At 41.2% G+C, this 24,231-nt stretch overlaps 2 protein-coding genes across 3 annotated transcripts; both read left to right on the forward strand.

The window, feature by feature from the left end:
- Positions 1 to 27: 27 nt before the first annotated feature.
- Positions 28 to 24,231, forward strand: LOC111330184 (endoplasmic reticulum aminopeptidase 1). Of its 2 annotated transcripts, XM_088743795.1 has the most exons (22): positions 28 to 95; positions 583 to 657; positions 1,934 to 2,123; positions 4,382 to 5,029; positions 5,917 to 6,190; positions 9,945 to 10,065; positions 10,903 to 11,057; positions 12,123 to 12,239; positions 12,958 to 13,092; positions 14,525 to 14,590; positions 15,296 to 15,361; positions 16,013 to 16,170; positions 17,082 to 17,161; positions 18,206 to 18,339; positions 18,644 to 18,699; positions 18,845 to 18,989; positions 19,318 to 19,391; positions 20,242 to 20,352; positions 20,886 to 21,062; positions 22,343 to 22,483; positions 23,205 to 23,283; positions 23,592 to 24,231. In XM_088743795.1, exons 4-22 carry the CDS (start codon positions 4,401 to 4,403, stop codon positions 23,754 to 23,756), a joined length of 2,883 nt encoding a protein of 960 aa, XP_088599921.1. In that variant the 5' UTR covers positions 28 to 95; positions 583 to 657; positions 1,934 to 2,123; positions 4,382 to 4,400; the 3' UTR covers positions 23,757 to 24,231. The 2 variants fall into 2 exon arrangements, with proteins under 2 accessions (XP_088599921.1, XP_088599922.1); XM_088743796.1 differs by lacking the exon at positions 28 to 95 and having other exon boundaries at positions 517 to 657.
- Positions 8,158 to 9,835, forward strand: LOC148717532 (uncharacterized). Its single transcript, XM_088743802.1, has one exon. It carries the CDS (start codon positions 8,245 to 8,247, stop codon positions 9,022 to 9,024), a length of 780 nt encoding a protein of 259 aa, XP_088599928.1. The 5' UTR covers positions 8,158 to 8,244; the 3' UTR covers positions 9,025 to 9,835.

The following is a 24,231-nucleotide window of genomic DNA, read 5'->3' on the forward strand; positions in this document are numbered from 1 at the left end:
AATATGGCGGTTCTTTCAAAAACACAGCTCAGATACTCACGAAGAGGATGTAACTCCTATCTGAGAGCTGTCAAGGTGCATTTTGCCCTTTTCAGGTAATGTTCCTTTTAGTTTATTTTTTCCGCAAGGAAAAGAATTTCAGTAAAAACCCAAAGTTACACTCAGCTTTCAATAGAAGCTAACAAAGAGAAATCTGGAGAAGGCTTGAGGATGTTCTCGAAACATGGTTCCCTCTGCATGAATATTTCAGTTGTTGTGCTTAATTAAGCTCAAGCATAAGCAATGGATACACGGTGTAAAGCAATATCCATATGTTGGTTTGTTTTTCTTTATTTGTATACAGAAAACATTAACTAAAAACACAGACTGTATTCATTACCAGGTGATCTTGAAAACTCCCGGATTAAGAGCAAATCTGCCGTTATCCGGCCACAAAATCTCCCGGAAAGAATTAATTAGGGATCGTGTTTCAACATTTCGAAAACCTAAAATTCATTGTCCCTGACATTTTTCATTGTGATTTTTCTCAATGGTGTTACAATGCAAAAGGGCTCTGGTGATAAAATTTTTGTTGTGGTTTAGTTTCGAAGGTCTTCTCTGCCTTGAGGCTTATCCACTTTTGGTCGAGTTCAGAAGAACATGAGGTCATCTAGACTGGTAGGCAAATGCGTCAGCAATAATGCTGTTTAACTGGAGCTTCACTTGTCAAAAACTCGTGACAAACCCTTTCGGAAACATTTATTTAATTTGCACTTAGCTGCCAGCCAAAGAATTAGAAAGAAAAAGGTTTGGTGTCTCAGTAGCATTATTACTTTTACAGTAGACATGTTTCGCCATTCTTCAGTCATCTTCAGAATGTCGAAACATGTCTTGTAAATTTAAACTCAAAGTTGTTGTTTCTTTTTTGAGAGTTATTGTCACTCTGCTGTCTTTACGTCCTTTTACGGTAGAGTTTTTACTTCTCCAATATATTTTACTTAAAGCTATTCTAGTGGAATGTAAGTGTTGTGTAGGTCGGTAAGGACTCTAAAGGGTAAGAACCTCCAAAATTTTATATAAAGTGAAAGCTACTGGCAAGTAGCAAAAATTTGCGGCTAACCGCACCCCGGTTAGCTCAATTGGTTAGAGCGCCGGATTGTGTTGTACGGGAGGTCGAGGGTTCGAGCCCCGGTCGGACCAAGACTCCTGGCCTTAAAATAACTGAGGAGAATTGGCTACCTTTCTATAATATCAAGAAATGGATAGATATTCTAGTCTTCTCGGATAAGGACGAATAAACCGTAGGCCACGTCTCCTGCAAGGTTAGGGGTAGGAGACGTTAATTTCCCACGCACGAGATTACTGTGTGGTGGATATCCTCCCCTGGGGTGGGATAGGTGGGTTTACTGGGCCCGCAGTAATTGGCACAAGCTGTTGCGGTGTCCCTGCCTTTAGGCGAATCTAATAAATTAATAAAAAAAAAATTAAACTGAATTTGTCTACATTCAAGTCGTTCAGGAAATATTTGACTTCGCAGTTCTAGTAATAATTGTGACGTGTTTGGTTACTTATCGAGATGGCTTCCAAAGCCGTGGTGTAGTGGTTGGGTCTATCTGTCCGAGGGGGTCTGGGACTGTGAGTGCGTCCCTTCGAAATTCTTCTTATTCTGTGAGTCATTGTGGATGTTAAACGTAGTTTCCTGTAATTTTTTACGAACTAGACGAGACAAAGCCCAGTTTTCGATGAGCAGTAGCTTACATTACGGTTTTGTTGGATTAAAACAGCAAAATTTTTCTTATTTCAACGGCCTGGGCCGGTTAAAATCATGGCGACAGATATTTTTCGCCAGTATTGCACGCTTCGTACCTGCCTTCTTAAGTGCCATTTTTATGGTTAACAAAGACTCAATTTCTTTCACAACTATGTTCGTAATTATTTTCTCTCAAACCGACAGGTCATGGACGCGCTTGTCCTCGGTAGCATTACCGCTGCTTCACCTTTACTTGCGGAAGACTGCGGGCCTATTCACTAGTTCGTTATGTTAAATACGGGAATAGCTGGCTTTTGGCCAGGAAAATGACAGCAATACGTTTTCAACGATGACGTGAGAAAAGTTAGGTGCGAAAAACGAAAATGTGTCAAAGGTAAGAGGAGTGAAAGTTTGATATGATTAGAGGGGATGATCTTCCCAGGTTCTAAATAACTTGGATATATAACAATACAGTACCTTTAAAATTCTCGACAAGAGACTCACATGCGCCAACGTTACTACTCTAAATAAATTTCGCTAATGGCCTTAGCCTGAACTAACAGATATATACCAGAAAGTACCATTCTGTAGATATTCCTTGGGGAGTCATCAGTACGCGATTTCTACTTCTGAACAGCAAGACTTCGCTAGAATAGCAGGTGCTACAGGTAGAATTCTTAAGTTGACACCCCAATGCAACTCGTATAACAATAGGAAACATAAATTAAAGCGGATGAAAAGTGCACAGTTTACCAAGTATTGAAGCTGACGTTTCGAGCGTTCCAAGCGAACAAGACTTTTGAAGTTTACCCTGGAAGGATTAAATAATAAAATGATAAAGTCGTGTCGCACTTGTCCAATTTTGGCGTCCAGCTGTGATGATGCGTAAATCGGTCGATACGTGGCGGTAGTTATCTTCAATAGCTCTAAAATCATGATATTTCAAGTGTAAAATTTTTCGAAATGTTTATTTACGGCCCTGTTTGAAATAAAAGGCAGTTTAGAAAACGATGTAACACGTAACGTTTCCTTTACGTGCTGCAAATATTTTGGTTACGCGTTACTTAATGAAGCATAATGCTCCGCCGCGATTGGTTGTTTGCAAAAACTGCGATTGCAGCCTGTATAGCAGGCAGTTTTTGTGCGGTAGACGAAAATATTCGGAATCAGATCTGAGAAAACGGCCCACAGGACTACATCCCGCGGCTTTGTCGCCTAATGCTTTAAAGCATATACGAAACCGCCAACTAGGCGGGACACTGTGATCAATGCATTTCTTTGATAAGTTCCGGAAGTAGTGCGCGTTTGCACGACTCTACATTTGTAATAACCTTGATCGCGGGCATCCATACGTTTGGGTTTTTAGATTATCGGCGGTCTACTCCCTGGCTATGAGACCTCTTACCGCCGTCTGGTTAGCCTGTGCCCAGGCTCTCTCGTGTTTGGGTTTCACCTTCTGTTTCCTTTTCCGGACACAGCCACCTACGACACCATCGGCAGCCGCTCATGGAAAAAATTATTCAAACCCATGAAATCTCCATTATGTTGTATCCTTCATGTATCTAGTTTGGTTCCTATACAATCAGGCCGTCGTCATCCTCAATCAATTGCCTTACGTTTGACCAGAGTTAGTAGTAACTCTGGTTTGACCTCAATCAAAGCCGTGAACATGTTGAGGTAAAAAAAAAATATTTGAATAAAATAGTCGGAACGTTACCATCCGAATCAAAACAAACAATATGAAACTATCTGCTATATATTTTGCTTGTAGGCTTTACTTACTGCTGTCACATCAAACTCTTATGAATAAAGGCTGATAGTTTCGAAAGAAACTGTTTGGGGCAGCGTCGGTGGGAGTAACGAAATAATCTGGATATATCAACAAAGTTGAAATGGTAAATTGGCCACCGTAACGATTACAAATGCTGACGTTTCGAGCGTTAGTCCTTCGTCGGAGCGAATAGAGGAATTGTGGGTTGTGTGTGCTTTTAAAGGCAGAAAATGGAGCTACGTTATTGGTGGGAACATGGCAACGAGAAAAACATGAATAAATTAGTGGAATGAAAAGCGTTCGTTGATCCCTGTGGGATATAGACTGCCGGTTTGATGAGGTTATGAGGGTACCCTCAGCCTCTTACTGGCTGTGAGAACCGTACTTGTAACAAAATTTACCTGGCCAGCTGTAATCTTACGAACCAAAGAACTGCTCAGGCCACTCTTAGTCACTAGGGAACTTAAGCAGTCAGGACGGCAACGCCACGGAAGACGTCGATTAAAAAATGAGTTTCTACTTTTAGTTAGAATTTCGAAAATGGCTGCATGAGTTTACCGTCTCATAGGGCGCCAGACCTCAAATTCAACATACCGCATAAAAGTAACGTTGAGTTCCAAATGTAAATTAAAATAATTTGTCGCCGCGGTTTCGGTTTGCAGACGACGCAAATTTTGGCGATTTCACGTTTTTGTTATGCAAAGGACGGCTAAGAAATGTACAAAGTTTTAAAACGCACGTGCCGGACTATTGTTCTGCCAATTAGATCTATTGTTTTTCCACGTTCTCGTTGCCGTCGCCGTCGTGGTTTGCTTAAATTCCCTAATCGCGCCAGTAACAACGAGGATCAAAACAATAAAGTGTACATCGTTCCATTTCAGATGACATGCAGTAGCGGTTATGGGAATGGATGACGATGATCTCGAATCGAAAGAGATGGGAGTAGATACGAAAGGAAGAAAAGTACACAAAATAATTCTGAAGTATCTATTTTTCCTCCTTTCGCTGGTTTTTGCCGTGGCATTAATTGGCGTCGTTACCCAATACGACTTTTCATCGCACTCCACGGAGCATGCACAAGAACTGTCCAAACACCGCACCAGGGAGGAGGGGAAGGTGGAGTTTCATACCGTTAATAACATTGAGAAGTTCCCTCATAAAGAGCAACGCCTTCCAAAGGATCTCAAACCAGTTAATTACAAACTGGATTTGCGAGTGAATTTGACAACGCTGAAGTATAGGGGAATAGTTAAGACGAGAATTCTCTGCGAGAAAACAACTCGTTATGTTATCCTTCACTGTGGAGACCTAGAAGTTTTGAACGTTTCCGTTACAGAAGTGAACAATCACGACATTGCTATCAACAGAATCCTTGCTTTCAAGGAATACCAACAGCTTTGTATAGAGCTTAAGGGAGATCTCTCTAAGGGAGAGTCGTATTTCGTAACTCTTCAGTTTAAGAATAAGATTTCTGATAAACTGGAAGGATTTTACAAGAGTTGGTACCGCAGTGAAACAGGAGAGAAAAGGTATGGGGTCGTTGAATTTTTTAGAGGATGTGCAAAATATTACGATTTAATTCACTGATATTCTTCAATGCAGTCAAATTCATTAGAGACGTGTGAAAACGTCAGTTCTATTGAATAGCGGACATCCTGGTACATTTGTTTTTCTGTCGCAAGAAATGGAGGAAAATTCGGAGAATTTGAAAGCTTGTTATCACTAAAAGTAAACGAAACATGTCATTACTCATGGAGCAGCTTTCAATTGAGTGTCGAAAGTGATCCTGGGTTGCTTTGGCCGGTTTTGCTTTCCTCCTCTCTGTGATTGGTCCAGTGAACCTGCGCCAACCTTTTAACCAATCAAATGCAATACTAGAAAAAATCCCAACTTGACAACTCGCGTTTTCCAGCGCTTCAAACAGGTTGCTTGTTTTTACATTGAATTCTCATTGGTGAATGATGATGTCAACCTTTGTTCCGATTGGTAGTTGAGATTACTTTGGTCATTGTCTTTCGACACACGATTGAAAACTGCTGTAAGGAACAGTTTTAACTAGTGAAAGCACAAATACTTGCTGATAATAACCGCCCGGTTTACTCTGCCCTTTTCGCCTACAATTTTTGGTGTGGAAGGTTGTGGGGGAAAGAGAACCTGAACAGCTATTGCAGCATTAAATTCACCAAAAGACACATCTGCATGGGCACTCCAACTAACACGATTAGTGTGGCCGAAAAGCTCTCCACGGCTGTTGGCTAAGTTGTTGGCTTACGCTTTCGTCCTTTGTGGGGAGAAAGATTTTGTTTCTCAGAATTATCCACCATGTCGCCTTAATTTTCTTTTGTAACATTTTGCCTCATCAGCACACGTTCACTTATGCATCCTTATACTCCTACGTTTTTCTTCCTTCACATAGGCTGTTAGCAGTATCTCATTTTGAGCCTGCGCACGCTAGGAAAGCATTTCCCTGTTTTGACGAGCCCTCTTTTAAAGCGTCCTTTAATATATCCATAATTCACGACCCTCAACTCTACGCCCTGTCGAACATGCCCCGGGCCCGGCTTGTAACCAGAAAAGATGGACTTGTAGAGGAACAGTTTCTGCCCAGCGTCAATATGAGTACATATTTAGTCGCGTTTGCAGTGGTTGACTTTAAATATAAAGAAAAGATGACCAGCTCGGGAGTATTGGTGAGTTTTACTTAACCCTACGCTTGTTGTTAAGTATAATCATGATAGCTAGTATTCAGGAAATGTTAACCGTTGTTATGTCTTTCTTACGATACTAATTTGTTGTATTCAAAATCAATCTACAGTCGAACTTGTATGTAGCGGTCACCCACAGGGAATGGTGACCGCTTAATACAGGTTGACCTGTCAGTAAAGGTTGTCCACATTAGGGGTGTTACAAAAAAAAAGGATAAACGACGCCAATTTATGCCATAATTGACCACTTGACGTAAGTAAGTCGCGCTCTCAGTGACTGTTCAATACAGGTGGAGGACAACAAAAACAGGTCGTTGGAACTCACTAAGGGGTTACTGCGAACGCTTAATAGAGGTTACAATTACAAATTCGGGACATTTTGATAACGGAGCTCTCAATAGAGGTTTTGCACAGCAGCCACGTTGGATGGCAAGAAACAATGAAAATATTTTGCATAAGAAAGATTTTTTTTTCTCATGGTTAAAATAATCTATTGTTCCTGCCATCCAACATGGCTGCTGTGCAAAACCTCTATAGGGTGCCGCTTCACAAAGGTTCGACTGTATTTAGTTTAGGGACTAGTTTTTATTTATTACACGACTCGGGCAGTCAGAGGGCCAAGAACTAAAATCAACCAATCAAAATGCTCTATTGCCGGTCAATATTCTCTCAGTATTGGACCGGGCACTGTCCCGAATGGTCCCGAATGATACCGCACTTGTGTCCCTTTGAACTTCAGTCGTATAGTAAATCTCTTATTAACTAAGCTTGCTCGAGACCGTACGGGAAGAATGGCGGCCCTCGGTCTATTTTGTACGGACCTCGCTGCGCTCGGTCCGTACTGTCAAGACCTCGGGCCAATATTCTCCCAGTACGGCCCTCGCGCTTGGTTAATAAGATATATTTATCGTTTGGTGGGAGGATTAGTCGTCGCTAACAGAGGTTAAAGGGGGGACTATATAAAATCGACTGTCAGTGAGGGGCGATCATTGTAATACTACAGAGCCTTACTGGGGGATCCGGTAATTATTATTGTGACACAAACAAAATCCTACCTATTTGAAGGCCGTATACGATAGCGTAGGCAGGGCCTTAGAGGGTTGTGCGGCCCCTCTGATACCTATATGCCAGCTGACAGAGTAAAGGGAAGAGCGACGGTCCAATGATAAAATGCGTACTGACTTGGTTGGGTCGGGTCGGACGGGAAAATATTTTTCTCTCGGTAACATAATTTGTTTGGGGTGCGAGCCCAATATTAGGGCTAGCCTTTTGTTGTAAGCGAAAAAACAATCATTTCTTTACGTTTAAACCGGGCTTACCGACCACCTTGGGTCAATTTGGGTCAAGAGGCTTTAATACTTGACGCAGACAGACTTGTGAACATAGTAGCTTTTGTGGATTTGCATGAAATGTAAGGAGTGATAATGTTGTTGTTTAAGTGTTTACGGACTTTACATGCACAGTGTGTAGTGAGACTGGATGTAGTGGCCTTTACGCCTGGTTGATTTTTTTGCAAAAAATTTTACGGGTTTTGGTTCGCTGGAAATTTCACCGGTTCATCCTTAGGCGGAGAATTTCGATGGCATTAGCAGTAAGACCAAAGGCATTCGGTGAAGGATCGCATAGAAAGCTTTACCAAGAAAATTTTTTGATGATTTGGATCTTTAGATAAGCAATCATGCGCGAAAAATCGAAGTTAAAATTTGCGCGTATATCCTTCACCACAACACCGACAAACGTGCAGCACACATTTATTTTATTTTTAGCAGGAAATGTCGGGGCAAAGTTTATTCTTAAATAAGCATGCAGCAACAGCTTTAAATCAGAAACTAATTGCAAAGAAAAAAAAGACTGGTTTCGAAAATTCTTGTGAATAAAAAGATAGCTTTCGTGACACCCAAAATGATTCTGAAAAATGTAAACAATGGGGTCTCCTACGTCTCTCCTACGTCATCTGTAAAGGAAGGTGAGAGGTACTTTGGAGATCTGATCTAAGAAGTTCGTGTTGAGGGCAAGTGCAATAATCCTTAACGATCAAAATGAAGGTCATTTGTGCCGGTTTGAGTAAAACTGGCACGAAAACTCTGGCCAAAGCCTTGAGAACCCTGGGCTATACTGTATATGATTATTTTGAACACCGAAACTTGCATTCCAATGAGTGGTTCGCTATCTACTGCGAAGGTAAAGATCCTGATTTTATCGCCATGTATAAAGATGTCGACGCTGTCACAGATATCCCAGCGGCGCATTGGTTTCGGGAAATCTACGAAGCTTTTCCTGATGCGAAAGTTATCCTTTCTCTCCGAGATAACGAAGAGGTTTGGGTGAAGAGCTTTTCTAAGCTAGTTGAAATCATCAGTACCTATGGTGGATTTGTAAACAGAGTCGCTCTTCTTTGGCTGAGACCAATTCTTGGTGTGATCTTCGCTCCGAGTAAAGCAGCGGAAACATGGAAGAAAACATATTTCGTCCGACTAGTCATAAAGGTCTGCTTTGGAAGCTTAAATTGGAAATCGACGTCACTTTTTAAGAAGAAATACCGCGAGCATAACGAGCGAGTACAGACTGTTATACCAAGGGAGAAGCTACTGATCTACAACGTTAAACAAGGCTGGGAACCTCTGTGCGAGTTCCTTAAATGCGATTTACCTGAGGAAGAATTTCCAAGGGAAAATGTCGCATTATCTACCAGCCACCAAGCAATTTCAGCCGAACTTGAAAAAGTAAAACGGAAGTTATTCATTGTGCTGGCGATTTGTGCCTTCCTTGCAAGTGTGTTTTATTTGGTGTTCTTGAATAGGAGCAATCGTGATATTTGAAACTCAGGCTGGAATTGACGAGAATTAATCGAACGTCTGACCTTCTGTCATTAAAAGACTGCCTGTTCATTAACTATGAAATAGCAGGCTAGTTTAGAAAAAGATTTCGAGTTTTCCTGTTATTCTGATTATCTTGAAGTTTTGCTGGCGAAATATCAAGTGATTAGCGAGTCCTATCACGCACGCGAAAAGTAATTTTCATATTGCGTGACGTCATTTTTTCGGTGCATCACAGTGTGGCATATGTAGAGTCACGCGACGCTTTATGAGAGGCGGCGGGGGGGGGGGGGGGAGAAGAGAGAAAAAAAAAAGATGAGAGAAGAGTAATAAACAGCTGTTAAGGAGACTCACAGCCAAAAGACTCGACTTATGTAGTGTTTTAAGAGTAACGAATGGTGGTTTTTATCCATTCCTTCAAGGCTTGCTAATGTTATCGGGTTACTTGGGCCTTGTGTGATCAATAGTATTATTGAAACCTATTTGCGTGGAATTTTCAGTCACTGATGTTAGGGCTTCAACATATTTACATTCTGGGGAGAGTAAACAATGATATTATGAATTTGTTGAGGCACGATTAAGCAAGCCCAGGGTAGATGATGAATTTATGTTATAATGAGGAAAAGGAATAGGGCATTACTCATACTTATATGCTCTAATGCACTTTACAACTCTTTGCGGGGGACCTTGGCCAGACTGCATAGAGCAGTCTAAAATTTTGTACGGAATTTTGCAGGTACCACAATTTTGCATGTACCCCAATTAAGTTTTTTGCTATTGTCCTTTGATAATTTAAAATCTTCACCGAACGTTAGCCTTGCGATTCGTTTGAACACAGCAAAAACCCAAATCTAGGTTAACTTTTACACCTGATTAGCGCTATCTCCCTTTGGAATAACTTTCTCCATTGTTTTCATTGGTAGGTTAGGGTTCATGCCCCACCTAATGATTTTGACCGTTTGGAGTATGCACTGGAGACTGGTGTTAAAGTGCTGTCTTTTTATGAAAAGTTGTTCGGAGAGCCCTTCCCTCTCCTCAAACTTGGTGAGTCAAGCGGCTACTATAAAGGTTTTCAGATAGGAGAGCGTTTCGCTCTTTTCAAACGAAAGCGGAAGAACACTCAAGAGTTCTTTTTTTCCGAGTGTGCCTGTATCATTCACTGGATAACATCGACTTTCACTTAAATCGCCAGGCTTAAAATTTACCGTCTACATTTAAGTCATCTTTGCACAGAAGCATTGCTTATGGACATTCCTATCCTAGAAGTATGCAGGAAGTTTGCCACCGTAGACCTAGTTCAACGGCCAGCATGACACGAGTCTCCTATAGCTCATTATAACATAACCAAAGTAAAGCGCGCGCTCTGATTGGTCAATTTAGCGTCCCCCATTTGCCCATGGGTGTACACTGCTGACGTGAGCAAATGCAAAGACTAGTTTTCCGCGCGCGCTTGTTTTTTCTGGCCACGTAAGATTTGTTAAATAAAAGAAAACTCTTTTGCTATAATGTATCAATGTTATGTTATAAAACGAATGGTAAACGCCCCATTGTGCACTATTGAATTATGGATGCACTTGGGAGTTTTGCTGAGCACTCAAAAAGCTAGAGGCGCTCTCGGCTATCGCCTCGCACAACTCTCACCCTTCTTTCGCGCTTAGCAACCTCCCGCGTGCATCCATAAGTCATTAGTGAGCGCTGTGGTGTTTACCATTTGTTAAGTGTTAGAGCATCCGAAGTAATAATCAGAAGGTCCTAGGTTGTCTACGTTCGACTGCTACTGAGAGCACTCGGAGTGCTTTTTTCCGAGTATGCCTGTGTCATTCACTGAATAAAATCGACTTTCACAGAAACCGAACTATGTTTGTTGTCTCTCTATTCCAGATCTGTTAGCAGTTCCCGACTTCCTAAATGGTGCAATGGAGGAATGGGGCCTGGTGATGTTCCGACGTGCTCTGCTTGTGTATGATGAACAGTTTACTTCGACCGATGCCAAAGTGAAAATGATTAAGGTTATAGCGCACGAGCTAGCTCATCAGGTAAGTCCTCTCTGACAAGTAATCTGGATTATTAATTTTCCCCTCTAGCTGTTACACATTTCTTTGTCAATTAGTTACAAGAATTTGGTGTTTAATCAAGATAACGGATAAATGGGGCTTGTTGCACCTCTTATATGTTACAAGTTTTTTTATTTTCTTCTTTTTTTCTTCGTTTTTTGATTCATTGATCAAAACTGTTCTAGCTAAGAGATGATCCTTGTAGGCTGAGCTGCATTTAACCCTTTAACTCCCAAGATCAGCTTGTTAATTCTCCCTTGGCAACACATTTCCAAGTAATTTAGTTATAAGAATTTGGCGTAAGATCAAGATAACAACTTTTATTATCCAAATGTGCTTCGCGGAGTACAAATAACGCGCGCGACGAGTACAAATATCACGCGATATTTGTACTCCAGAAATATCCGCGAAATTCGCCCGCACTGAAATAACAGTTTGGCTTGTTGGACAATGAATCTCTTATTAAATGATTTGTTGTGTAGTATCGCAGAGTATTTTTACTCGTTGTGTGTATTTTACTCGCCATACGGGCTCGTCAAAATACGACACAACTCGTAAAAATACTCTGCGATACTACACAACAAAACGTCTAATTCACAATTATTCCACGAGCGCGCGTTGGATATGAGATGATAGATAGCCAACGAGGCGCGTAGCGCCGAGTTGGCTATTATCATCTCATATCCAACAAGCGCGAGTGGAATAATTGTTTTTATTAAAAACGCCCTCAAGAAATTATTATTTTGTGAGAAGAGACCGGATTTTTTAGCTCCCTTTTAATTTTAAACTGACGCGTACGCTTACCATATTTGTAGATTATGGTATATTGGCTCATATACCATAATGGCTAAGCAAATAAAAAGTCTTGAATTGCATTATCCAATGATCCAGTTTTTAATAATAAGATATGTATGTACTGATAAGTTTGAGTATTCTCATTACCTGTTTGCTGGATAATATATGGATATTTTAGGTAGATACTACTTGTTTATTACTTATGAGAGTTAAAGGGGTTAATTGGTCACAACATAATGCTATTTGTTTCAGTGGTTCGGCAACCTGGTGACGCCAAGATGGTGGAACGACTTGTGGTTAAACGAGGGATTTGCTGTCTTTGTCGAGGATGAATTTGGAGCTAATTATGTGATGAAGGGCTGGGACATGGTAAACTATGATAAACGTGATGGAGCTTAACCAGTTGATACATTTTTATTCTCCACCTTACCAATCGGTGCAGATCGATCGGTGCTGAAAAAACGATACCAACTGTTAGTTTTTTATCGATGATCCTTCGGTAGCGCGCGATTCTTGTCTTTAATTACCCGGTTCACTATCTATTGTTATCTATCGCTTTCGATTTTAATCGATATCTCGCGTTTTAGTTTGTTGGATAAAGATTTCATCGATAAACGTTCGCCGAGCAAAAGTCCTAACTTATTTGGATTGTATTGAGGAGAAGATTAATCTTACTGAAAAAACGACCCATAACAATCAATTACAATCAAAGATAACTGGAAAAATGTCAAATGACTTGGGGAAAAATATCAATCTTGTCAAGAATCTTGAAAATTTTTCTCTTAGATTGGAAGCCGTCTAAAGGTCAGTGTTCTCCTTATGCTTAGCATGGCAGCTTAAAAAGAAATTTCAAATCGTCAAAACAATCCGTTTACCTGAATTGAGTTTTAAGGATTTCAAGCGATTTCATGCGGTGATGAGAGGTATAGCTTACGCGTGGCCGTACCTTTTACACCCCCAAGGAGAAACGTTTTTCCTCAACGGGAGGAGAATACAGCTACACTACGGGTTTCCGCCCGCGAAGGAGAACGCTAATAGTAGGGATGGTAATGGTGGGTTCTTTTTTATTTTGTTTTTCTTTTTTCAGCGCGAGACAGTTGTATCTACCAGCTGGCAGTCTGCCTTACACGGTGACTCTATGTGGTCCTCTCATGCAATCAGCGTTGAAGTTCAGAAACCGGAAGAGATTGATGACATATTTGACGCCATATCCTATCAGAAGGTATCTAAAGACATCCGTAGACTCTCATGTAGCTGCGGATTAAGGCAATGCTGTGCTCTAAGAAAAAGTGAAGGGAGCCCACTGCTCTGAAACTTTGAATTACAGGGTACCCGGCATATGCTTTTATTTGAAAAAACTAAAATTCCTAAGTTTCCCAAGAGTGAAAGTAAGGCGCCAGAGGCCACCGGGCACTACTAGGCCACAGCCCTGGAGTAAGGCGCCAGGGGCCACCGGGCACTGCTAGGCCACAGCCCTGGATTAAGGCCCTTTTTATAGTGGTGTTGATTCCCCTGGGAAGGAGGATTCCCAGATAAGGAAGAGGGGGGGGGGGGACTCCGGGAAGTTCGTCGGAGATTAGCTTTTCTGGGTGTAGCTCTGAGTTTTTTCCCCTGATTTCTTTTTTCCTTTCTTTTCACTCCAAGGAGCGGCACTCAAGTAAGAGCTGCTCCTTGATGGGGGTGAGGGGGGGGGAGGATGGAGGGATAGGAGACTTTGTCATGCGGCCTAAAAATTGTTATGTTCAGCCACTTTGGGTCTTTTTGAGCTTGAAGACTTGAGTGGGGTGTGAACTGAACTTTGCTTACTTTACGTGTATGGTACTAACGGTAGTTTTGTGTCTCATTCCAAAGCTCTGTATTATTTTTTAAGACGAGGTTAACTCTCCGTTTACTCAATCTGATGTATTACACAGGGATGCTGGATCAGGGTTTAACTGCCTCAACGGGACTACCCTGCGATACATCCTATACCCACCCCCACCCCTACCTTCTCCGTCCCTCTCTCACTGGGGGAAGCTACCTTGATTTTGATGATACAGTCATGTGGTCTGAATGATAAGGCTGTATTTCTAGACTGCTGGCATGAAAATTTAGCATGTGCAAGAGAGGTTTCTCGTGGCCAGTCCTTTTTCAAGCCTGAGCCTAAAGAATAGCATTCCTTAATTTCTCTCTGAGAAGTAACGCATACAAGATCACAATTTTCTTGACAGTTGTAAAATATTTGCGGTCCTAACATTTCAAAAAAACTCACAGAAAGTGGATGAGATGATCCAGATATCAGCCAGTATTCACCGTTTTAGTTTACTACAGATCATTTCAGCGAAGTGGATTCAACAATATATTATTATTTCCTTAGAACTAAATTGACAGATCAGACATTTAATTCACGTGCAGCTGTCCATAAACAAAACACGACTTTAAAAAAATGGGAGTTATGGACTAATGTCAGTATCTAAGAAACTGCGCACCCACCCCTGCCCTAGCCCAGCTACAGTCAACTCATAACAAGTTGGGGTTAATGTTGAGTTAGGGGAGGGATAGTTGCGTAGTTGTTTAGATACTAACAATGATCCGCCTTTTTCAGTTAGTGTTTCCAAAGTCAGTACTAACTGTTCGTTAAGATTTTTTATCTGTCTTTTCTTTTTTTTCGGTAGGGTGCGATGATTCTCCGTATGCTCATGAACTTTCTCGGTGTGGAAAAGTTCTTGAACGGGGTCAAGGTAAACATGTCAGGAATTCTAGTTTACACGAAGAGTACTTTCCAAATGTAGCCTTTGTTTAAAACTAAACACCGTTCATGATACTCGTAAATAAAGGGGATAAGTTTCTAGAGAAACTGTGGTGCTGCGTTGGTGGGGTGTAACGAGGTAATTTGTTTTTATCAACTAATTGAAATTGTAAATAGGCCACCGTAAACAGTTAAAAAGCTGACGTTTCGAGCGTTGGTTCTTCGTCATTCGCTTCGACGAAGGGCCAACGCTCGAAACGTCAGCTTTTCAACTGTTCATTTATTTATTTATTTATTTATTTACAAGATTTGCCGACAGGCAGGGACACCGCAACACCGCTTTGCGCCAATCACTGCGGGCCCAGTAACCCACCCATCCCACCCCAGGGGAGGACATCCATCACACAGTAATCTCGTGCGTGGGAAATTAACGTCTCCTGCCCCAACCCTGCAGGAGACAGGACCTCCATTTATTCGTCCCTATCCGAGAAGACTAGAATATCTAACCGTTTCTTGATATCATAGAAAGGCAGCATATCCTCAATTATTTTAAGACCTTGAGTGTTGTTCCGGCCGCACTACAGTCGAGCGCTCTATCCATTGAGCTAACCGGGAGGCAGTTAGCTGATACTCAATTGAATATTACTCTCATATAGATGGGTACAACTCATTTTCTTGAATGGACATCTTTCAACAGCGCTACCTAGAGACCTACAAATATGGTAATGCTGATGCAGAGGAATTGTGGGATGCTATTGGCGAGGTTAGCATGTCATTAGCTGTTTTTGTTCAGTTGTCGGTTTTTATCGATAAAATGAATTTGGAAGTAGTTATTTTGATAATGAGTGAATATGTCTACTAAGCTCGATTGATTTCCCATACTCTGTTCGTGGGAAAGTGTTTATCACCTTACTTTCCGCGGAAACTTTGCAGGTTGAGCACTCTAGTTGAAAGGCCCTATTTGCATCGTTGGGGTTTTCATTGTTGCCAATAGCCGACTTCTCTTTGATCTTTAAAGCTTTGCATTCATGGGCCAAAGCTCACATTTGATGATGTAGAGATACGCTTTAGAGAAGGAGATCTCAGTATTCATTAATTTTGCACCATATTTGTGGTACGATCGAATTCTTTCGGATGTGACGTACACCGTGGCTCAGAAGTCTGAGCTACGCGCTATTCTGCGCTCATTCTGCTACGACCCAACTGTAAGGGAAGACTCGTGCCCTTCTCCCCTGCAGAAACCTTTAGGCTCCAGCTGAGATCGAACGAGAAATTTGACCATAAGACGCAAGTACTGTTAAGATTTCAAGGTCGCCATCTGTGGTAATGTCAACTTAAAATGAAAAACATCAACTATAGCCTCCTTAAAACTTTGTCAAGTTGAAACTCTATTTGTTTTTTATCACGCCATTAGGCCAGCGGAAATATCAACGTGAAAAAAATTATGAAAGTGTGGACGGATCAGAAAGGATTCCCAATCGTCAGCATTCGAAAAAGAGGACATGTGTTTCATATTGAACAAGAAGACGTCCTTGAAAGGCTGATGAAAGACAAGAATCAAGAACAAAACAGGTAATTTGTTCATTAGCCTGGCAAAGGCTTTGATTGTCCTCTTTTAACACTTTAACTCCTAGATGTGACTTAACTGCATCTTCTCCTTCTGATATGCATACATTATCCAGGCAATGAAAATGTTTAAACTCACCAGGTAGAAGTTTTTATTTAGATCTAGCACCAAATTCTCCTTACTAATTTACAAGGAATTGTGTAGCAGCCAGAGGAGAGAATTAACAATCAGATCTTGTCAGTTAAAGGATGAAACCATTGGACAGTAATTGTTATCTAAAGACAGAAAAAGCCTTCAGCAGTTATTCGTGGAAAGCAGCACGAAAGAAAGGAGAGATGTCGCGACAGACGATTGGCCCGATCACTACACCTTCAATTGTTGTAAATCTCTTGGAACCAGTTATAATTTTATCGCTCATAGGAATCCTTATAAAATGCCTGAATTTATCCAGTAGCTTTATTGAATTCATATCGCTACTTATTATATGGCTGTGTCTCACAAGGACTGGGAACTACCGAGTTCACGAATTTGATTGGCTGAAATCAATATTGAAAGCGGTCTAGATTTTCCCATCTAGACCGGCATCTAGACCGGTCTAGAAAAAAAAGGTACAAAGAATATAAAAAATTGGCATATAAGACACAGCCATATAATAAACATCTTATTAACCGAGCTAGGTCGGTCTGTATGGGAGAATCCTGACCTCGGTCGCTAGTACAGACCTCACTGCGTTCGGTCTGTACGGGCGACCTTGGTCAAGATCTCCCATACAGACCTCCCGCTCGGTTATTAAGAACTAATTATAATTTATATTAACCGTGAGAAAAGATTCGACTGATGGATATTTGCTGCAAAGACTTGTTACGAAACAAGATGAATATGCGATTGAAGCATTAACGAACTTTTTTTCCTATAGGAAGAGGTGGTACCTCCCCATTTCTTACTTTACGGAGTCAGATCCAACACTGCGTTGGGTTACAATACCTCCAGACACACGTAAGAACGGAAAGTCAAGTTCCTTCCTTTTAGTTTTGTCTACTCCTTCGATAATTCACCATGACTACTGTGCTTGTTAAGAAAGTGTGTGAAGTGAAAACCTATCAGACTCCACATAATTCGGTGACAAGTTTAGAACTTTTTATTGTTCTTCTGGTTTCCAGTTAACTAAATTCGTGACAGTGGAAGGTACACGGGTAGCCTAAGAGGTTGTTCTAAGCTCTCTTAAGGTTTAAACATTATAAAAATTTTATTACACGACTCGGGCTCTCAGAGGGCCAATAACTAAAATCAACTAACCAAAATGATCTATTGCCGGTCCAATATTCTCTAAGTATTGGACCGGGCACTGTCCCGAATGGTCCCGAATGATACCGCACTTGTGTCCCTTTGAACTTCAGTCGTATAATAAATCTCTTATTAACCAAGCTTGTTCGGGACCGTACTGGAAGAATATCGGCCCTCGGTCTTTTTTGTACGGACCGAGCGCAGCGAGGTCCGTACTATCAAGACTTCGGGCCGATTTTCTCCCAGTACGGCCCTCGCGCTTGGTTAATAAGATATATATATATTTTTATGGGAGGTCCAAATAACTAAAAGAACCTACTGAGGCTGTCTAAAAAAAGATATCGAAGTAGTAGATCTCGGATAGTTAAGCAAACAGTGAACAGTAAAGCGCATAAAGAAGATAGTAATTTTTAATTCCTGCAACAGTTACAATATTTTCGGGCGCAAATCCCGCGCATGTTGCTTGGAGGTAAATGGCAAAGGAGATTCGGATTTTGAGTAACCAGTCAGAGCGTGCCTTCAACGCAATCCACTGTTCTACTATAAACTGTTAATATATATTCTATATATACTAATCTCTGTTACGTTTGATACTCAAAAGTTATTTTTTACAATATACCGCTACCGTCATCATAATTGCGCCACACCAATCTCTGGATTTTTTTAGAAGAACGGCTTTGTCCTTATACAGCACTTTCTTCTTACTTCGTTGGTAGCATGCGTTTGTGATGCTTTCTTTCTGTGCTTTTTTGACAGAATCTTACTCATTAACGACAGCGTCTACAAGTGGCTGGATAATGGCTAATATCAACGCCACGGGGTTCTTCATGGTAAACTATGACGAGGAAAACTGGAAAAAACTTGCATTACAGCTCAGGAAAGATCACAAGGTAACAGAGTGTTACTTCATTGTAACCCTCTTGAATTATCATGAAGTTTTCATTTGCATGGCGTCAGACCGAATTAGAGGGGGAGATGGAGGGGGGCAAATAGGGTAGTTAAGGGAAAGGCGACGAAGTTAGTGAGGAGTACTTGACCCATCAGCTCATATTTTGGAGACCAAGACACTAATTGGAAAGCAAAATTATGACGCGATCGAGCCAATAAGCTATATTCCTTACATTAAAAAGAAAACGCAAATACAATCCGAACAACTGTTTCATTTTTTTTTTTAATGTTGCGTACCATTTGCAGGTGTTTAGTCCAAACGACCGAGCTGGTTTGATCCATGATGTTTTCACTCTTGCTTGGTAAGTGATACTTGTTTGTAATACTTGATAGTTACTTAATTCTTGTATGTTGTTCTTATATGATACCCTTGAGTTTCTTTTTGCAATTTATACAAAGCTAGTTCTTGTGTTTCTGAGTGTTGTTATTGTATGATGTTTTTGGTAGTCAAGGTTTGCTAGACCCAGTCCTTGCTTTGAACCTCTCGACATACCTGGTGCAAGAAAGGCACCCAGTCCCATGGGCGTTGGTGAGAAGTAAATCCAAGTGTCTCCTTGGATTGCTCAGTAAAGCTCATAAACTTCTGTACAAGGTAACTGTTGCTACGTAATAATATATACAGCGCAATTGCGTGGGATAATGTTCAAACGCCTTTCACGAACGTCTTCAAATAATAAAGACAGTGGTGTGGCTTTATTTGGCAGTAACTGTGTATGTACCGGATGTCGGCTGAAAACGTAAAACATGTAGATGCGCCATATTTTTCGATGGTGAATTACTTAGCCGTTTGTTATCTCTATGATGTTACTAAAACAAACTCCCAAGGATAGACTTTTTCCATTGAAGTTTTCCATTTTCATTTGTGAAATGTTCTGCATCTTAACGTTTCTTACAAACACTCCTCGCAATCTTTGTTCTAGAATTACTTGTGGCACCTTCAGGATCATCTTATCGACCTGGTTGGCATGGAAGATACAGGGACTGACCTGGAAAGGTGCTATTCCTTTTTTTCCTTTTTCAACCCTTAACACCATAACATCAGTATGTACATACTCCATACTTTTCGATCTCTATACCAACCAGCTCTTTATCGGTATTCAAGAGCTTCTTTAGAAGGTGATCATTTCCTTTCTTCTCGCCACCTTCATCTGTGATTCGTGGGTGATATTGTAAGGAGAAATTAGATGCTGGTCACTCTTAGGGGTCAAGGAGTTGAGGAACATGGGGGGAGGGGGTCAGGAGAAATTAGATGCTAGTCACTCTTAGGGGTCAAGGAGTTGAGGAACATGGGGGGAGGGGGTCAGGAGAAATTAGATGCTAGTCCCTCTTAGGGGTCAAGGAGTTGAGGAACATGGGGGGAGGGGGTCAGGAGAAATTAGATGCTAGTCACTCTTAGGGGTCAAGGAGTTGAGGAACATGGGGGGAGGGGGTCAGGAGAAATTAGATGCTGGTCACTCTTAAGGGCCAAAGGGTTGAACAAGACTTGAAAACAAACCAAGAAATGACAGCTTTCCAAATATGTATCGAAAATCCCATACCAGAATAATCACTTACCAATCAGAAAAGACAGATATCACAAAGTAACGATGGGAAGTCAAGGTGAATTCATCTGAAGAATTCTAAGCCTGAAGAAAAGCCAGACCAAGTGATCATTTGTTTTTGCTTTGTATCTTATTGGCTGCATGAGAGAGAGGTAGTAATTTTTTTTTTAAAACCAATCATTAAACGTGGTGAAGAAAGACAAATGTAGTCTCGGATTACTTTTGAAGTCACTCAGTTGCTGTATCTATGTTTCATTAATTAAAAGCCTGACCGGCACGAACTTTTTATGATCTCTTGCGCAGATTTTTCAGATATGATGTGCTATGCGAAGCAATGAGGAGTGGTCAAAGAAAAGACGTTAGTGAGCGTTTTATTCAATTGTTTAGTCAACTGAAGAAAACTCCTCTTGGAAGGTAATGACTCCGTCACATTCAGGGAAATTGTCAGTTTTGTCGATTTTTTGTTGCCGTGTAGCATATAAAACATTAGGGTTTGGACATCGTGGATTTGTTATCTCTCCTTTTACTTCTCAACGCAAGGAACGGACGCCTGTGCGTCCATGTGGACGGATCAGAATATTCTTGGCGCGCGTGTTCGTCCATATAGACGGATTCTGAAATATTCTGCTTGTTGAACAGGAAGTCACAAAAATCTATTTTTGGACAAAATTTCAGTCATCCCTAACGCCAAAATATTGTTCCCGACGAACCCAAGAAATTGCAAGTCCCATGAATGAAACTCCAGCAAAATTTCCATTCCATACGATATTTTGTATGCTCTTAAAATCACTGGCCTCCAGTGATTCGGTGGTAATGCATTAGAAGTTTGGAACACTGGTTTTTTTTTTTTTTTTTGGGAAGTCATGAGTTACTGATTTCACCCCGGATTACTTACTAGGCTCGTCTTCCTGAATCGCTGAATTTTTTCCATCTCTTTCTCTCCTCAGTCTCCCAGGTGTAGGCCCGAACTTCCGGTACCTGGCTTTCTCATTTGGAGTAAACAAGTCAAGCGAGGAGGACTGGGACTACCTCTGGTCCGTTTACCAACAGTCGCCTTTTGATACTGACCGAAAGTTCTTGATGAGTGTTATAACGTCATTCAATACGAAAAACATCAGATTAAGGTAACATTTTTCCCAAATATCCTTATACTCGGAACTGTCCTTTGGGACTTAAACGTTATGGTTCACTACATCCCATGTACCTCTAGTTTCAAAACACTCAGGTTGTAATGTAAAAAATAAGAAAGTACCTCAAAAGGAGTGTTCTCTCATAGTATTCGCATGGATGAGAGATTTTCTTGACCTGAATTATTAAATACTGAAGTTATCGAAAACGTGCAAAAGCTGTCCTCACGATTTACTTTCTTGATTCGATTTTGCTATTACACTTCAGTTAACTCCCACTCCCAACTCTCACGAAAACACACACCACGTCTCATTGTAAGCACGTAGAACAGCACCATATATGGGGCGATAAGACACGTGCTGCATACATGCTGTTTGGTTACGTAATAGACAAACGAAATCACTTATGATGTCACCAATTTTAAGACTAGTAAATGTAACGTACAGTTTCCAACAAAGTGACGGTCTTATAGGAAATATCCTGGTCAGTCATTTAGTTGGTCGAGTGGTTTCTTAGTCGCAGATTCAGTCAGTCCGTCAATCCGCCAGCCGTTGGCTTAGTCATCAAAGTGGTCGGTCATCAGTTAGTCAGTCAACCATTCAGTCAGTCACTCAGTAATTCATCAGGAAGTCAGTCAGTTTATCAAATAGTGAATCCAGCATTTAATTAGTTAGTCAGTCAATTAGTCGGTCAATTAGTCAGTCAGCCAGTCAGTCAGCCAATCAGTCAGCCAGTCAGTCAGTCAGCCAGTCAGCCAGTCAGTCAGTCAGTCAGTCAGCCATTCAGCCAGTCAGTCAGCCTGTCAGCCAGTCAGTCGGTCGTTTAGTAATTTAGTCATTTACTCAGCTAGTCAGCGGGTCAATGATGTAGTGAATCAGTCAGTTATCCAGGCAGTCAGTCATTCAGTCAGTCCTTCAGTCAGTCCCTCAGTCAGTCCTTCAGTCAGTCCTTCAGTCAGTCCTTCAGTCAGTCCTTCAGTCAGTCCTTCAGTCAGTCCTTCAGTCAGTCCTTCAGTCAGTCCTTCAGTCAGTCCTTCAGTCAGTCCTTCAGTCAGTCCTTCAGTCAGTCCTTCAGTCAGTCCTTCAGTCAGTCCTTCAGTCAGTCCTTCAGTCAGTCCTTCAGTCAGTCCTTCAGTCAGTCCTTCAGTCAGTCCTTCAGTCAGTCCTTCAGTCAGTCCTTCAGTCAGTCATTCAGTCAGTCCTTCAGTCTGTCAATCAAGCGTTAAGTCAGTCAGATAAGGTTTGTGACGGACTCTCCATTTTTATTTCTTGAATAGGAATCTCCTGTTTAGTTTGGATGAAAACAGAGTTCGTCCGCAAGACAGCTTGTTCTGGATAGAAATGATGGGCAAAGGGCTCGGTAAGACGGACGATAGATGGGATTTTATACTCAAACACTGGAAAACTCTTGCAAGAAGGTAGATACGATATTACCTACCACTTAAACAACTGTACCTTCTATGAGAATGTAAAAATCTTAAGTCAGGTGTTGAGAACAATGGAGAATGATATTTCTCTTGTTGCTCACCAACATTCATTGAAGCCTATGGTTACAGGTCATGCTCTCTCGCAATTTTTTTCGTGGAAGACTCTCACCAAATCTCGCCATTTGCTTCTCTCCTACACCACTCTCCCACTTTAGTGTACCCTGTTTTTTCGATTGTTCTTAATTACCACCGGGTGCCAACCTCGTCTAGGGGGTGTGTTTGGCCAAGTGTCCATCAAAGGTAACACGCATGTTAGTGCAATGCTTTCTGTGTTCAACAACACCTTAGCCTAAACACGTACATGTAAATTCATCCTCTGGCAAGAGCATGTGAACTCCCAAATCATTTAACTTCCCCTCCTCTCCTCAAATTTATCGAGGAAGAGCTGAATCAGAACCACACTTTCCATCATCTCTACAGGTTTTGCTGTATTTCAACACTGATTCTGAATTGTGATTCAAATACACATAGCATAGCGAACGAATAAATGTGACTTTTGGCACTTCGTGTTGTTATTACGAAAACCATGGTTTGAACCGTAAATGGGGTAACGGGAAAGGGCTTTAAGAAAGGGATATGATTGCCATAGTTTTGTGTTAATGTTTTGGTTTGCATTAGTTTGTGTCCCGAACTGATTCTTTTTTTTTGTTAGATATGCTGGAAGCTACAAGTTTGGTAACCTCATTAAAGCGGTGGCTGGAAGTTTCCACACAAAAGATCAGCTGAAATTGGCAAGTATTATGAAGTTGTCTTTCATCTTTCCACGTCCACTTTTCCACTTCCGTTGCATATATTTAACTACGCTACAAAACTATCAGTTAGCTCCTCTGAGGGGATAAAGCCCAACCCAACTTCTACTGAGAGATAAAATCCTTCGTTTACGTTCTTTGCCATGTTTAGCGATCTGATATACGAGCTATGATATGTAAGCAACCGGAAAGAAAGAAACAAAGAAACTTTCCTTTTTTCATTGTAAAAGGAATATAAAGACGTTGATCACGCCCATGTCCTTACAACACGACACAATTCATTTCGCCAGGTCAAGAAAACCTTTCAATCCTTAAATCTCGGGGAAATCGCTATCAGAGCTCAAAGCCAGACCGTGGAGAAAATACAACACAACATTGCTGGTAACCCTGCGCATCTTAAGAAAAACGAAGGAAGAATAGTCAGATGGCTGAAAGACTACAAACGAGCCTCATGAAGTGACGTCAGTGGGACCCTTGTGGTTGGAAAGGTCCTTGAAGCGAAAGGGGTACACTTGTTGAGTTTGTCCGAGACTATAGTGACAGCGACAGATGTGTTATAAGAAGACTCGCAGCTTCTGGCATATATCACATTTTCCCTTCTGGGGGATTCCTATTTGTGCTAAAAGATTTCTTGGGCAAAGAAAGTTGTTTTCGAGATCGGAAACAGACCTTCGTTGATGAGTCTGAGGACGTTCAGGTACAAGCGAGGTTCAAATCCATGGTGGAGTGTTTGATCCCAGACCAAAGTTGCCGGAGGGGAGGGGAGGGGATAGAAATATTTTACCGGTATTACCATTGTTGTTGGTGGGAATATCCACCTAATATTCCCAAGCTATCTAAAAAAAACTTTACCAAAAAGAAAGATAAAACATTTATGGATATTGTTAAGCTACTGTTCTCCATTCGTAATTAAAATTTATTTATCAATAA

The sequence above is a fragment of the Stylophora pistillata genome, chromosome 13, assembly GCF_964205215.1.
Source record: "Stylophora pistillata chromosome 13, jaStyPist1.2, whole genome shotgun sequence".
NCBI classification, from domain to species: domain Eukaryota; kingdom Metazoa; phylum Cnidaria; class Anthozoa; order Scleractinia; family Pocilloporidae; genus Stylophora; species Stylophora pistillata.

What these genes read in the sequence shown, in the direction of transcription:
- LOC111330184 (XM_088743795.1), top strand. Translation starts at nt 4,401, where the DNA reads ATGGGAATGGATGACGATGATCTCGAATCGAAAGAGATGGGAGTAGAT. An exon ending in ACGCCATATCCTATCAGAAG is followed by an intron (nt 13,093 to 14,524) that starts GTATCTAAAGAC and finishes TTTTTTCGGTAG; the next exon opens with GGTGCGATGATTCTCCGTAT. An exon ending in ACAGGGACTGACCTGGAAAG is followed by an intron (nt 19,392 to 20,241) that starts GTGCTATTCCTT and finishes TCTCTTGCGCAG; the next exon opens with ATTTTTCAGATATGATGTGC.
- LOC148717532 (XM_088743802.1), top strand. Translation starts at nt 8,245, where the DNA reads ATGAAGGTCATTTGTGCCGGTTTGAGTAAAACTGGCACGAAAACTCTG.